The 17,036-nt window shown below is 39.2% G+C and overlaps 1 protein-coding gene across 3 annotated transcripts in view; it reads right to left on the reverse strand.

The window, feature by feature from the left end:
• Positions 1 to 3,666: 3,666 nt before the first annotated feature.
• The window catches only part of snx13 (sorting nexin 13), a 184,043-nt gene continuing 170,673 nt past the window's right edge, over positions 3,667 to 17,036 (reverse strand). For all 3 annotated transcript variants that reach the window (XM_059654543.1, XM_059654549.1, XM_059654551.1), the window contains exons 21-26: positions 14,529 to 14,678; positions 9,341 to 9,406; positions 7,785 to 7,930; positions 6,479 to 6,547; positions 6,283 to 6,395; positions 3,667 to 5,641 (exon numbers count right to left, since the gene is read on the reverse strand). In XM_059654543.1, coding sequence (XP_059510526.1) covers positions 5,394 to 5,641; positions 6,283 to 6,395; positions 6,479 to 6,547; positions 7,785 to 7,930; positions 9,341 to 9,406; positions 14,529 to 14,678 — 792 coding nt within the window. In that variant the 3' untranslated portion in view covers positions 3,667 to 5,393. The remainder of the gene's footprint in view (positions 5,642 to 6,282; positions 6,396 to 6,478; positions 6,548 to 7,784; positions 7,931 to 9,340; positions 9,407 to 14,528; positions 14,679 to 17,036) is intronic.

Here is a 17,036-nt window from a genome sequence, read left to right on the forward strand (position 1 = left end):
TCACATAATATTTCTCAACCATCTCATAAGGTGTAACCTGGATCTTTAAAACTCTATCAGAGATAATGGGAACTGCAGATGCTGGAGATTCCAAGATAATAAAATGTGAGGCTGGATGAACACAGCAGGCCAAGCAGCATCTCAGGAGCACAAAAGCTGACGTTTCGGGCCTAGACCCTTCATCAGAGAGCTCTCTGATGAAGGGTCTAGGCCCGAAACGTCAGCTTTTGTGCTCCTGAGATGCTGCTTGGCCTGCTGTGTTCATCCAGCCTCACATTTTATTATCTTTAAAACTCTCATATTTTTAAAGACCAATTGTCTGATTTCTTTGTAATCAACAATCAGACTTATTTCAAAAACAAACCAGAAGATTTTCTACAGTTGTTTTACAGTAAGAAGATAGTAAAGACAGGAATAAGAGTCAATGAGCATACGCAGGAACAAATTTTCAGCCAAGATACAAGAGAACAATAGGAGGTAAGCAATTTAATAATTAATTCAATCAAAAACAACTACATTTAGCACATAAATGTGGGAAACTCATTGGAATCTAATGGTTTGCATTAAGGAAACTAGAACAGGAATAGAAGAAAGTTTGAATATAATCTTCCAAAAATAACAACCTTTGGAAAGAGAATTTGACGTAGAGGAATTAGTCATGTCTCTCTTCAAAACAAAAAGGGGCAAGGATAAGCATAGTATTTATGGCATGAAATAATTAAGCACTAAAACATGAATAAGTAAGGGTAAATCAACAAGGCCTCATTAATCTTAGAATTCTTTGGAGAAGCAGACTTTAAAGAAAATGTAGTGGACATAGTTTAATTAGATGCAAAAGCATTTGATAAGATACCATGCAAAGCAGACTTATGGCATCTATTACCGTTAGTTTTGAACTGCTTTGGCACGGCAGTCAAGAAGGATTAATTTATTTTATGCAGCTGATCCATGATGTTGCTCCTTTTGTGGTTATGGGCTGAATTTTACTTTCTCTTGGCCAAGCCAGAGTTGTATTGGGCTTTTATTGATTAGGATTTGCGCTGGAAGGCCTAACCAAATTTGCTTGCCATGTCATATCAAAATAGTCTCATTAACCATCTACCCTGCTGCTATGGTATCCCTCGTGTCCAATTCCAAAAGCTTTTTGATATGTACAGCTCCTGAAAAACTTGCCATTCAGCAGGTACTCAGTGAAAGACCAGCATCCCACTATGCCATCTTTACCAACACAGGTCTGGGTGCACAGAAGCCTTTCAATTGGGCATTGCCCCTCACCAGTAATGTCATGGCACAACAGCCATAAAGCCATGCTGCCCTAGGCACATAGGTGTCATGGCTGACACTCCACTGCAGACAAAAAAAAACTCACTTTCTTAATCTTATTGCTGCATCATCACCAAATCTCTCACTTCACCCATCATAGTTACTTCACATCCAAACACACTCTATATCTCCAATGTCCGCAGTCGACCCAAAGTCTGTCATTGTCCAATACGGGAACATCATATAAATGCAAGCAATCGGATGATTCCAAAGATGAGACTTTATTTACAGAAAGCAAATGTGAATGCAGACAAAATAGTGGCACCATGACCAATGAATATTTACCAATCCATGATGGTCTGCTGTACCAGCTCTCAACTACTGGAAGTAGGTGCCAAAGAATTCACTAATATAAAATTAAAAACGCAGATGCTGGTGATCTGAAAAAAAATATAAATTGCTGGAGAAATTCAACGGGTCTCGTGGCACTTTTCAATTATTTATTATGCATGCAGTGTGAAGGTATTTAGGAATCTGACCCTGGTTAGAAGCAACTGGCACCATGCCACTGGTCCTTGCAAACTGAATTTGGGCATCTCCTCAAAGCTCACAGTTAACAGCAACGACACTGCAAAAAGCCAATGGTGAACCATTATTCATGCAGCTTCCAAGTTGTGTGAACAGACCACTGCTTTATCACCTGTTCTGTAATTGTAACGATAAGCTGTACATATGGAGTGAGAAGTTGAATGTTTGACTGAGTTTAGGATAGGAGAGACCGGGGAGCAGCAGGCACTCCCTTTTGAAACAAACATTCTGGCTACTTAGCTGGCAATGGCCTTTTCAAGTTGCTGGGCATGTCAAGCCTGAAGGTTTATGAAGAGAAAATAATGTTACCGTTGAGTTCTAAAGAATGGTCACTGAAATTGAAACATCATTGTTCACAGATGCTGCCTGACCTCCTCGTTTCTCCATTAATTTCTGTTCTTTGGTTGTCAATGATGTCCTGCGTGGTTTGTAGTGTCTGATGCAGCTGAGCTCCATTATGGGTAAGATGTGATTCATCCTCCTATTCAGTAGCTCCCCATTTCTCCAGGTCCTCAGCATTTAAGAGATTGCATCGCTGCCTACTTCAACTGTGCAGAACACATACGCCAGAATATGGCATATGTAGTTTGGACTATGCTGGAAACCACCACTCCTCTCCCTGACCCAATACCCATCCGAACAGAAGAACCACATCTTCAACATCGCGTGGGTCAGATTGTACCTGTGCTCCGCATCTGTCAGCAGGTTTTGCAATAGTCTCACAGTTGGTATCTCTCATCATCCAGTAACCAAACTTGTTAGGCATCTAACCCTCAAACTCAGCAGGTACATGAATGCTCTGGGATGTAGGAATTGTGGCAGCTGCCAGGATAGTCAGCATGCACCTCCAGGAAGTCGAAACAGGAAGCACAGATCACCTACACATGAATCCAAATAGCCCCTCCCTGTTCATGAATTCTGCAGCTTTGTGATACAACCCTCTCAGTGCCACGCATACAGTCAATAACATCCTGCACCTGGGGAAGCCAGCAATGTTTCTGAATCCTACTGCCTGGGATGCAGCACTGACCTTGTCAATGGGAAATGGACCTGTGATTTTGCACAGACTGCGTTGGTCACTGTCCTGAGGGATTTATGGGTGCATGATAGAGATCCTATTCAGATCACCCACTGTCCCATGGAAGGAGACATTTGCAATAAGTTTTACAGAGGCTATCACCTACACAGCCGGCAGAAAAAGGATGGCCTCCCACTCCTGCAACCCTCAGGTCCTGCTCCAGTATCCAGCATAGCTCCAGCAGTGTGTCGTGGGCCATATAGAGCCTCACTCACCCGAGGAAATGGAGTGGAGGCCAAAAATCTCTGGGCTTCTCACGCACTGAGAGGCACTGTTGCTGTGACTTATCCCTAAGCTAGGTGCTATTGTTCCTGGGCTTGGCATTGACCCTAGTCCTTTGGCATCCACCTTTGCTTTTATAAGGCAGCCACTGTGACCACCAGCAGCGGGGTGCAGGATTCCTGGTGGAAAGGCTCAACATTGGGAACAGAACGCTATTAGATCTCAAAAGAGGAATTGGTATCAAACCCTGCAAATGAGGGGTGAGCACACTTCACTACACATTGAAACATGCTACAGCCTGATAACCAGGGACATTATCTCCATTATCCTCCACATTCTGGTTCAGCACACCCAGCAACTTGAAGATGCCATGCAATTAAAGAGATAGCATGTCTTCAAGAGGGAGTGGCTGCTGCACTCCAAAGTCTCTCCTATCCTAGACTCACTCAAACATTCAACTTCTCACTATATAACAACGGGGAACTTGATATGAATGAACACAATTTAAAGTCATATTTCAGTTAATACTTTATTTAGTGTGATACTTTTCTTCATCTGTTCTATTGAACATTTTAATAGCGTAATGCAAACTCAAAAATTTAGAGTTCGTCTTCAGTCTATTAAAAACCACCACGACATTCTGATTGACATTTGTTCTTTCAGAAATAAGAAAAAAAAACGACAGTACAATTAGGCACACTGTTGACACTGTACAATGAAATGCACAAATTCATTAATAGCTATTTACCATGTGCTCTTAAGATCCCCCTGTAGTTTACAAGCTGTGCTCGGATGAGGAAATTTCATCCATGACAAGTGAGTTTTACAAGGAGTGACTAGACTTTTAAAACAAGTCCTTAAATAAACTAATGCATCAACAACAGAATGCATGTTGTTGGGTTAAGACGACTGTTAAACATACGTTTCAAAACATTTAAAACTTTTCATTATACAATTTATTTAAATGCACATATGCTAAAGAAATATTGCACAAAATTAAAATCTCAGTATAAAGTCTATGGATGGGGCCCATTTAAATTAGTTTCCATAAAGATGTCTGTCAGAAGTAAGATTTGGTAATATGCACAATACATTTTACAGATCATAGCTTCCTGACAATTACAGAAATGGGCACTTATTTCTGTGGAAATATTTACCAATACACAAGTGAAAGCCAGTTTTTGGAAACAATCTGGTCGGGTTAAAATGAGAAAACTATTTTTAAACAAGACGTTTAAGGCTAATCTCAAATTATATTTGCTACAGTGGCAACATTAATCTGATCAATCCTAATCAGAGCACTCACTTGTTATCTTGGACACACCCAACTTTAAAGTACATTAAAATCTCTGTACATTAAAATTTACAATAATCTCTGGAGGCTTTACGGTTGTATGAAAATACACGGCTCAGTAACTCCTTGACTTATGGACCAAGCACAGACACGTATGCAACTAAAAAAAAGATTGCTTTAGTCAGCTGTTTTGACAAGTGCAGGCAGTGTGTGGAATACAACCTATTCTTGTGGTTCTCTCAGATTAGTGACCTAGTTTTTGAGACACTAGATCAAATTCACATCAGTTAAAACACCCAGAATATTATTTCTGCTACAAAAGATGTTCACTTGGGCTTTTTGCGGACAAATAATTGAACACATTTGTACTCTCTTAATGCTGTCCTTTTTGAAACCGATGCCCATCAGCCATCACATTTTCTCAAACAAAAATGCTGATTTGTGCTGAATTCATCATTTGCTTTCCAAATCGGATAAACATTAGTTCATTCAATGCAAAATCATAATTGTGCTTTGCCCTAACCTTAAGCAATACTGCTATTACCATTACCTGTCTGAGAGATGATTCAGTGGCTGCATAATTGGTTTTGATGATAACTAGACACAAGGAGACAGCTATGGGATGCAGCAGATTGACCATGCATCTACAGCTCTTCCATTACGAATTAATCACATTTTCTCAATGAGCTCTGAAGACATTATAATAAATACAAAACAATTATGATACACAGGAATATTATGAGGGAAAAGTGCATTAAAATAAATCAAAAACAGCAGACAAACATCATCTGAAGTAAGCCAATGAGTCATGGCTCTAGAGGCTGGCACAAAAAGATGGCATCATAACTGCAGCTGTGTATGTTTCAGAGCCCCAGAGAAACTGCTGTAACATGATAGGGCAGGTGCACAAGACCGAATCCACACGGCACAGTTTTCATGCTGGAAGTGTCACCTCTTTTGACAGGAAGCAACTTGAACTGGCTGAGACTTCTGCTTGTATTTTTGCATTCGCTGTGATCGTGAATGCAATTTGATGAAGAGCTCACGAAACTTGTACTGGGGAAAAAGGGTTTCTAGGAAGCCTTCCAGAAACACATAGACCAATCTTCGGTTTAACTGGTTATACTGGAACATCTCAAAGACTCGTAAAATGCCTTTGCGTGTTGTTTCAGCACCAATGATATGTTTTAGTTCATCTGAAAAACACATATCAGAAGAAGTTGTCTCAAAGAAGTAGTACAAGATCATAAAATTTTAAATATCTACATTAGTGAGATCATTTAAACATGTCAGTCATGCAACCCATTGCATGTTGAAATAAAACTAGAACTTGGGGAAAAGAAATCTCACTGCATATCAAGGAAGGGATATTGATGCTGGGTGACATTCTTCTTTTATTTCTACAAAGTGTCCAGAAGTAGTTTTACATTATACTTTTACTAATCAGATGCAGGACGCATCTTCTGTCTTCTGCAATCACCGTCCTATCAGCTCATACCAAGAAATAGAGGTTGATGACTGAATAGTATGGTGGATTGGTTCTTGTTCCTTAAATTTTTGGATTCTAATTCAGTTCAGAAATTTGGAAAAGTCTCCTTTTCATGTCATGTTTCAAATAAGTTTACAGATACTCAATACAGCACAGTACTGATATGAGAAACAGAAAAAATCCTACTGCACATTTGGATTAAGCATAATTTAGTAGCATATGATATCACTTCTATTGGTGAAAGAGACAGAGCTAGGTTACAATAAATGCTCATTGATTTTAATCTGAATCATGAAACAGTAACGCAAATACAGGATTTATTTAGAAATAAGAACAAATGTCATTTACCTGGCATAATCACCAGCATCTTAGTCTTAGCAGCCACCCTTGAGCGCATTCTTATAGCCTTTTCCCTGCGTGGTGCACTTTCTGCTAAGATGCCATTAGGCCAGAAGGAATCTCTGTGGACAAAAGTTACAAATTATTTTAAAACTGGTAAAAAATAATTTCATGAAGCATGTGTAACTTTTTAAAAATTGCTTACCTGAATCGTTTTACAGTTTCTGCAACTTGCTCTGGTGAAGTCATCCAATCAACATGGTCCACAATTTTTCTAGAAGTGATAAAGTATCAAAATTGAAGGCAAAACTTGTTGGCTGTTCAAAGATACATTTCAGAATATTTATTCAAGAGGCTCCTCAAGTTCGTCTTCATGAAGTTCATCTTGTGATGGCCCTTTAAGAACTACGTTCATTTCTAGAAAAGCACCTTGCTTCCATCCAGTACTTGAATATGTGAGCAAGTCACCTCAGAAATATACTTTAGATAAAGAATCAACAGGTTAATTAAAGGGGAGAGTAGATTGTGGGTATGCCTCTGGTTTCAAGTACAATTTCAGAACAAGGTGAGTGTCAGAGATCAGTGCAATTTTCTGTGCTAGCAAAAGGATGTAGAAGTCTATGTAATTGAAGGTCTTTACGAACAATTTGTCAAACAACTGGAATACCGAAGCTAAGCAGAAAGTGACAAAGTTTCAGATGCAAGACTCCACAGTAAGAGAATAACAGGAAAAGGAAAGTTCTCGAATGAGGTGGCAACACACAAGATGGTAGCAAGGCCTTTTCTGAATAGACATGTCTACACTCATGAAACGACCAATGGAGTAGATTTGAAAGGACAACCATGCTGGAAGTAAGTGGAAATCTCAATCCTTATACAAATCTATGAATCAACATTCAGGTCAAGTGGTTAATCATCAAATTTCTAACTAATGTATTTGAGTTTTTAAGAGGCATAAGTCATGAAAGTATTGAAAGAAAATCAAGTATGAGTATGAGCAATTTTGCTCTTGGCACTTCTAAAATAATGTAACTGACTATTTAGGATACATTGCAAGTTTTCTGATGTTGTAGTAAGATTATTTTGTTTTAAATTTCAAACCTTACAGCTTACTTCTTTTTAGTATGCATCTGGATTTTCAGGCTCTTAAGAACTAAATACATTACTGTTCTTTACTGAGATCACAACAATCCCTGGGCAGCCTCTTTAAGTAAGGCTGGGGGATCCGCAAAAGAGACAAGATGTCAACATCACCAGCAATTTGAAATTTTCTGAATCTGGAGCAAGTTTACTTCTCGATACAGATAATGCTATTTCTGGGTGTAAAGCAGTTACATCCTTCCACTAGAAGATACCTCATCTCAGAATGGGTCAAACTTTCTGCAAATGAAACTGGTATACCTGCATTCCAATTTTAGTTCATATCACTAAATGACTGGCAAATTTTAGACTATAGCATAACTTATAGCAAAAGATGTTGTATTAATTTGGACAGCTTAGTTTAATCAAACCTGTTGATTGTGTCCCCATAAGTTGCTCGGATAAGCTGCTGAAGTAAGTTTTTGATATTTCTTCTTAACCAGTGATTTTTATCTTTTAAGTCAAATACTTCATCCATAAGCAGCAGCATAACTCTGAGAGGAATGTTGTCATCAACCTGTTTTAGGAAATAAAAAATGTAATTATAAATGGAAATTACATACAGGCCTAGAGATGTAAGATGTGAATTCCTCCGCCTCTGCCATGTCTGCTCCCAAGATTTGGCGTTCCACTCCTGCACATCCTAGATGTTGTCTTATTTCAAGGACTGTAACTTCTCCCCTCTGGTGGTCAAAAATGCTCTCAACCGCATCTCTTGCTTTTCCCACACCTCTGCCCTCACATCCCCTCCCCTCCTGCAACAAAAACAAAGACAGAATCCCCCTTGTCGTCACACATCACCCCACCAAACACTGTATTCAATATATCATTCTCCACCACTTCTGCCATCTGACGCCACAACCAAAGATACAATTCCTTCCCCACCCCTATCTGCCTTTCGTAGGGACCACTCTCTCTAACTCCTCCGTCTGCTCCACCGTCCCTCCTAGACGCACCACACCCGGCACCTTTCCCTGCAACTACAGGATGTGCTACACCTCCCACTCACCTCCAACCAAAGAGCCAAAAAACCTTACACATCAAACAGATGTTCACCTGCACATCCACCAATGTGGTCCACTGTATCTGCTGCTCCTGACATGGCCTCCTCTACATTGGCAAGGCGAAGTGGAGGGCCAGAGACCACTCTGTAGAGTGCCCATGCTCTGTTTATGACAAATGACAACACCTTCCAGTCACAAACCATTTCAACACCCCCTCCCACTCCCTGAATGATATGTCCATCCTGGGCATCCTCCAGTGTCACGATGACGCCACCTGGAAACTGGAGGAGCAGCATCTCATATTCCACCTTGGGAGCCTACAACAAAATGGTCTCAATGTGGACTTTACCAGTTTCAAAACCTCCCCCACCCCTGGCCACATCCTATGACCAAACTTCCCTCTTATCTCCACCTCCTTGACCTGACACAACCTGTTCATCTTCTCTCCCACCTATCCGCCCCACCCACCTCACTGACCAAGCCTCACCACTGCCGATCTGCACTTACCTCTCACCATTCCACCTACTTTCATCAGCCCCAACCCGCCTATCTCTATTTCTTTCAGAGCTCCCTTCCATTTCCCCGATTTCTGAAGCAGAGTCCCAACTCAAAACGTCAATTTTCCTGCTCCTCTGATGCTGCCTGGCCTGTTGTGTTTCTCCAGCTCCACAGTGCTACCTCAGACTCCAGCATCAGCAGTTCTTAATATCCCAAAACCTATTAAGTACTTTTATCAGATCGCAATGGATGCAAATGGTCATTCAGCAGCAAAGCATTAACAACAATATAACTAAATAAAATCGGTTACTCTCAAATGCAAAGCAAGACCCTTCAAAGTGAAAAAGCAATAGCAAGTGTTAATAAAAACTCAGCATCGGCTGATTTCCAACACCGATAAACATTTAAAATAAAAAGTAACGCACATTATCATCCAGGTGGGCAGAAACACGAACATGTTCACTATCTTCTTCTGGCTTTAACGGAGGAACCTGCATCAAAAGTCATTGAAGTATGTTAATATTATCTAAATTACAAACTTAAAGTGAAATTGAAAAAAATATTTATAATTTTCAACTGACAATTTAAAGTTTTAGCAAAGATTTATAACTTGGGTCGAGGGTGAGTATGTTGACTTACTCACTGAGCTGGCTTGTTTTCATGCAGATGTTTTGTCACAATGCTAGGTAATATCATCAGTGAGGCCTCCAATGAAGCAATGTTCTTCTACACCACATTAAATTTATACTGTCCGGTCCATTATGGTGAGTAGTGTTATTTCCAGTTTTGATCTATATGGGTTTGTACATGGGGTCCAATTCTAAATGTTTGTTGATTGCATTACGGGTTGAGAATCATGCCTCTAAGAATTCTCATCGTCTCTACATTTGGCATAGGCAACTATAGTGACCTTGTCCCAGTTAAACTGATGGCCTTCATTACCTGAATGTACTGATGTTAAGGAAAGTTTGTCCTATCGTTTTGCTGTGAACTGATGTTCATGTATTCTGGTGGCTAGTTTCCTTCCTGTCTGTCCAATATAATGCTTGCGGCAGTTGTTGCATGGAATTTTGTTAATCGAAACTGTCACAAACAAAACAACATGACGAACTTTCCTTAAAATCAGTACACTCAGGCAATGAAGGCCATCAGTTTAACTGGGACAACATAACTATAACAGCCCAAGCTAAACATAGACACACACAGGAATTCCTAGAGGTATGGTTCTCAACCCATGATGGAATCAATAAACTGATGGAATCAATAAACATATGGAATTGGACCCCATATACAAAACCATACAGAACAGAACCAGAAATGACACTACTCACCATAACAGACCAGACAGTATAAATTCCAAATGGAGTAGGACAACATCGTTTCATTGGAGGTCTCACTGATGATGTTACCTAGCATGGTGATGAAACGTCTGAACGAAAACAAGCGAGCTCGGTAAGCAACTTCAACTGACAATATCTTCCACCATCATGCTTTGTTTGATGCAAGAAATCTCCTCCATCCTTAGAACTGTCTGCCAACTGAAATGTTAGCAATTTCCCAATTATGATTTCTTTTATATTCCTAATTTTAAATTGCTTCAATATTACTTAATGTGCCTTCAACTGTAAGGGCCTGAAAGCTTCGGAATACCAGTCTAAATAATTTTCAATAAAATTATATTACTTAAAAAGAGAAATTCAGCAAAAAGATCTATCAGTAGCTTACTAGGAAAACAAAGAAGAGTATTAAATACATCATAAAAACAATAATAAGCAGAAGTTTGTCAGGAGTTTTAGAAACCTATGTAATAAAACCATTAACAAAAATGTTCAGAACTGAGTAAATTAGCCAAAAATATGAAGAAAAACTGGCAAGAATAAAATACTAAGTAAACATTGTCTCCTTACAGGCAGAGACAGGAGAAATCATCATGGGCATTGAAGAAAGAGCAGAGAAATTTAGCAAATATTTGTCTTTACGGTGAAAGGTAGATACCAGAAAGAGAGCAGAACTATAGCAGCAGGTGAGGGACTGAAAGGAATGACAAAGTTAATAAAGTAAATAATAGCAGCAGAGAAAATATAATAGAAGCTACAGGGACTAAAGCCAATAAAATCCCAGGCCTTGCTAGCCAAATTCTAACACTGTAAATCGGATGGGTGCAGTGAAAATGTGTGCACTGATTTTAATCCTCTAAAGTTCTTTAGACTGCAGAACTGCGTGAATGCAATGGAAGTTCACAAGTACATGTGTTCAAGAAAAAACGCGAGAAAAAAACGGAACTATAAATCAAAAGGAACATATTACACAGAACAGAAATCTGAAGAAAGACACTGAAAGTACTCAGTAGGTCTGGCAGCATCTATGGAATCTTTTTAGTTTTCTATCTAAAAATTAAGTCGAGAAAGGAAAATCTGTTTGAGAATCTCAGGAAGGAAGTAGAAGTGAGGTGTACTATGTGGTGTGAAACAGTGGAGGGGCGATCTCCAGTGTTGATGAGGCTAGTTCTGGAAAATAAAAATGACCTGCTATTCTGTAGAAACAGATCCACAGACCTATGATAGCTCTCAGGGGATGCTGCCATACCACTGAAATATAAACTAATTAGGCTGGCAACAAAATTTAATGCAAAACAAAATGCTGGATAGTGATGGTTGAGGCCCCAATACTCTTTGCATCATATAACAAGACCAAGAATCATTTGAACTGTTACATGCAATTGGCATGTATTGTAAAGATTTACAGGTTGCTATTTAATATGTTTGGTCACCCTCAAATACATCTTTCTTGGCCACTGACTGCTAGGATGAGATTGGAACTACAGCCTCTGGCTCAGAGGCTGGGAAGCTATCCACTGTGCTACAAGGCTTCATATGAAGAGGTAGAGACTGTTTAAGTGACTGGGTGACAACATATCAGATGTAGAACAATGTACGAAGTATGACATTATTCACTTTGTCAAAGTGATTAGAAAAATACTTTGCCAACTGGCATACTAGTATGAAAGTACCTGATCTTGGAAGCTAAGACGGTTAACAGTTAGATAGAAGGTCGCCAGTTACAGTAGGCTTCTTCTCCATTCAGAATTTGAAAGTGGCCCCAGAAACTGAACGCCCCCCATCTTTGTGCTTTTCAAGAGACTTCTTCTTTGGACGACTGCTGAATGCTGTCTACTCTGTCACCTCTGTCCACCACTCAGACTTTCTACCATCCATCAGCAGAGATCTGCAGTGATGGATACTTTGTGAGCGAGCTCTCCTTCTTTCCACAGGTGATCTGGGACAGAGAGTGTTGCAGCTCCATCAAATAAAAATTTAAGTCTATTCATAGTTTGGGAGAACACATTCTTTGTGACATAGAAGCATATATTTCTCATGTTTACTTTCGGAGTTTTTGTTTGGCAACCTCTACTTAGTCTGGGGCCAGGCAGATCAGAGAACCATCTCATGGACCTGGTCTTGGTCAAGGTGACTATCAATTGGTCCAGGCAGTGGTTCATGGAGAGGGTTGTAACATGGCTGTTTGTCCTTCTTCCATGATTACACCTCTACTAGGGTGTCCACGGTGAGGGTATGTGCAGAGTCCACTGGGAAACTAGACCTTTAGGTACCAGTGGGCACCGCTGTTATTCCGCATTATACTGATTTAATGTTGGTAAATTTCCATTGTAAGTTTGTCTTAATCACTTGATTTTTTTTGTAGAAACAGAACTGTTGTGTAAAATGGAATGGAACATTTGAATGTTGACATGCAGGAACTGTTTACAATATATATTGACTTGGAGGAAGGAGACAAATGTACTGTAGCCAAACTTGCAGACAACACCAAAACAGATGGAAGTTGTGAAATGGATATAGTTTATAGAGAGGTATTGATTGGTTACATAAGTGGGCAAGTTGTTAGAAAATAGGATATAATGTGGGAAATGTGAAATTGTTCATTTTGGAATGAGAACAACAGTAAGAATATTACTTAAATAGAGAAAAGATGCAACACAAAGGGATTTGAGGGCACTTGTGCACAAAACACAAAGCTAGCCCACGGATGCAGCAAGTAATCAAAAAGTCTAAACGAATCTTGGCCCTATTTAAGGTGGTTGGAGTATGGAGTAAGGAAGTCTTACTGCAAAATACAATGTGCTGGCGACATCGCCTCTGCTGAACTATGAGCAGTTTTGGTCTCCTTATTTAAGGAATGATATCATTTCATTGAAGGCAGTTCTGAGAAGGTTCACTTGGATGATTCCTGGTTGGGAATGAAATGTCTTATGAGCAAACACTTAACAGGTTATGATTCCATTCACTAGAGTTAAGAAGAATGATTAAAACATTTAGATTCTTAAGGGACCTGACAGGGCAAACGTTCAGAGAATACTTCCTCACATGGAAGAATCAAGAAACAGAGAGCATAGTCTTAGAATAAATAGGTACCGATTTAAGGAGATGAGGTGGAGCTTCTTCTCTGAGGATTGAGTGTCTTTGAAACTCCTTGACCTGAAAAGCTGCAGGGGCAGAATCCCTGTGAGTATTAAGACTGCAGTAGATTGATTCTTGATCAGTAGGAGATTCCAAAGTTATAGGGAAAACACAGGAAAGTGAACATGAGGAATGTCAGATCAGCCATAGGCCTATTGAATGGTGGAGCAGGTTTGAGGGGCCAGATAATGGCCGACCCCAGTCCAATTTCTTATGGAAGATTTAAGTATACTCATACGAGGAACACAAAATTAACATGCAGATATGTAAACAATAAGGAAAACAAACAGGAAGTTAGGCTTATTGGGGAAGGGGGACTTGAGTTCAGCAAAAGGAAAGATTGTTACAATTATATAAGACCCTGGTAATAATACACCTGGAACCCTGTGCGCAGATTTGGTCTCCATATCTAAGGGATACACTTGCCTTGGAGACAGTATAAAAATAATTTATGAGATTGGTTCTTGGCATAAAAGTATTCTCTTCAGATGAAAGGCCAAGTAAATTGGCCTTATGGGTGCTGCAGTTGAATGAGGACGTTGATTGTGACATACAAGAATCTGAAGGCACACGATAAGATAGACAGTGAGAGGTTGTTGCTTCTGGATGGCGAGTTTAGAAAACAGGGACACGATCTCAGAATAAAGAACTAAATTTTGAAGTTTCTTCACTTGGGTATTTATGCACCTTTGGAACCCCTACCACAGATGGTTATGCTCATAGTACTCCAGATGTGGTCTCACTAGTACCTTGTACAGCTGCATTAAGACTTCCCTATTCTTACACTAACCTCCTTGAAACATGGGTCAAACATTCCTATGATGAATATATTCAAGGCTGAGGCAGATAAATTATTTATCTCTTAGGGAATGAAGGGATTTAGGAATAGACAGCAAAGTGATATTGAAGACCATCACCCATGATCATATTGAATATCAGAACATACTCAAGGGGCCATGGGATCACCTCCTGATTGTTTTCTAATTAGCTTCTCTGTCTCTAATTCTCTTTTCTCCTTTATGACACTTAAGACCTATATTTCACCACTCTAAAATACCTATGTTTTGTTTGATAATGCCATATACCAACATGTTTTACAGAGGTGTCATGCAAATTCAAATTTTTGTTTTTGGAATACCTTCAAAAATGTATGCTTAAGTTCATGTCCCAACTTATCCATATTGTCTGATACTTTTGTCATTCCTTCTGCCAGACTGTCTGGAATTGACTTAACAACATTTGAAACATTTCTCATTGAGTTACGCAGGGGATTTACAAGCGTGTCCATCTGCAAAACACAAACAAGATGCAGGACAAAACAGGCATGACTCATTTAAAAAAAAACTTTCTACAGATTGAAATGCATTTATGGAATACTAGTAAGCACTTTCTTTTCAGAAAATATTAAACTTTTAACCAATCACTATTAGGAAGGTAACATATCCTGGAAAAGCTCCTAACTAAAGAATTCTTTCAGCTTGTATCTTCCTTTCCGTGAAGTTTTTGTCAATGCTAATTAGAATTAAGACTCACCAGTTCAAAGATGTGATCAGGTCAAAATGCAACAATCTTTCTCTCAACTGGACCAATCCCAGAACTCTGGAATTTGTTTTGGCCAGACTAATACTAAAGTGGTAAGATTTGGCAGTGGATCAGCAGCTACCAAAGGATGCAGATTTGTAGCACTGACAAAGAATAACAAATCTAGAAATCAAGACAGTACATAAGCAGTCCACTGGAACTCTTTTCCCTCTAACTTTATGCGCTGTTAAGTATAAATGGGCAATAAGAGTATATTGAATAGGCTATGCAGCATTGGTGCTCTAATCACGTTTCAAAGAAATTACATTGAGATGTTAAACTGACGTTTTCCCTTTCTAGAACTTGGCTTTACAGTACAGGCAGGAAAAAGTAATATACATCCAAGCAAAGATAACTATTGAACAATCTGAAGTAGAAGTTAAAGCACATCAAAAATCAACAAGTCCAGCACTTTTCAAATTCCTCAAGTGCTACTGATAGAAATGTCACACAGGTAAACTTTACCACAGCAGATGGTGGAACTGAACTAAATTTAAAATTGAATTCAACAATAAATAAAACACCTGGAATTTAGAGTATAATAACCATGAATCCATTGCGATTGTTGGAAAAACCCTTCAGGTTCACTGATGTCCTTTGGGGAAGGAAACTGCCATCCTTAACGGGTCTGGACTACATGTGACTCCAGACACTCAGCGATGTGGTTGAGTTAAGAAATTGCCCTCTGGGCAATAAATGCTGGCCTAGCCAGTGATGCCTACATCTCATGAATGAATAAATAAAAAAAATTGAGGTTGGCATCTTGAAGGCTTAGATTGCAATCTACTCTACAACTTTTTCTGAAGAAGGGTCTAGGCCTGAAACGTCAGCCTTCCTGTTCCTCTGATGCTGTTTGGCCTGCCGTGTTCATCCAGCTCTACACTTTGTTACCTCTACAACTAATACTGCCTTCTGGTGTGCTCCACAAGTATATCAGTTATATTGTTCATACTCAAGCACAGTAACTTTACTGAAAAAGTTGATGGAACTCAAATGAAAGCACTGGTTAACTGCTTAATTTTTAAATATTACTATTCTGGATCAACCTTAAACCTAAGCCTTTAGATGATGCCCAAATGAGCCCAACTAGTTTTTAAATACTAAGGAGACAGATCATGTCCTTATTCAAAGTACATGCATGTTATCTACATGATGCATACAATGTAAATTCACCATAATACAAAACCATTTTAAATTGGTAGCATTTAGATGCGATAAACAAAATCAATAAAATCTTGTGGCACTGTGGTTGTGTCTCTATGCTTGGGACCGAAGTTTCAGGAATGTCCCACCTGCTATGATGTTATGTCAATAACATGTCTTGGGTGGATTAACAATAAATTATGTCAAAACTCAGTGCTGTACAAGTATAACCCGCGAGGTACAAACACAGGAAACTTGCTCCATTTTCAGCATTCACACCAGGATCATGCCTAGCGGTGGTGATATTAAATGCTTGTGTTTAGTTTCAGAGACACCTGGAAAACACCTAATCTGCAGGGGAATAAACTGGATATGATTTTGATGTTCAGCTATTCCATCAATTTGGAAAATTTAAAACTTAGTTGTCCTATGGAAAGTGGTAGGGGCCAGCCTGACCCATTGCTCTAAACTCAATTTTTGTAGACAAATGCAAGTTTTGTTAATATTGAAACAATGCATGTGTTTCAAAATTAGGGTCTTCATCCAGAGTGCACGACATAGGGCTGTGGCAATGTTCAACTAGAGGCTTGTATGGTTTATCTCACTAGAACAGCTTCTAATCTGACCATGAAAAGGTCAATGTGAGCTCTCAGTGTATGGAGAATTGTGGAATCACAGAATTGTTATGATGCAGGAGACGACCATTTGGCCCAGTGCATCAGCATCAACTGTCTTTTTCTAGTTAAATAATCACAATGCTCTCCTGAATGTTTCAATGGAACCTGTCCTGTCACACTTTCAGGCAGTGTGTTTCAGAACTTAATACTCACTATGTGATCTTTATTTCTGATCTCACATTTGTTTCTTTAGAAAAATGTTAAAACTGTATGCTCTAGTTCTGAATCCTCTTCAGAGTAGCAAC

Source organism: Stegostoma tigrinum, chromosome 2 (genome assembly GCF_030684315.1).
Source record: "Stegostoma tigrinum isolate sSteTig4 chromosome 2, sSteTig4.hap1, whole genome shotgun sequence".
Lineage (NCBI taxonomy): Eukaryota > Metazoa > Chordata > Chondrichthyes > Orectolobiformes > Stegostomatidae > Stegostoma > Stegostoma tigrinum.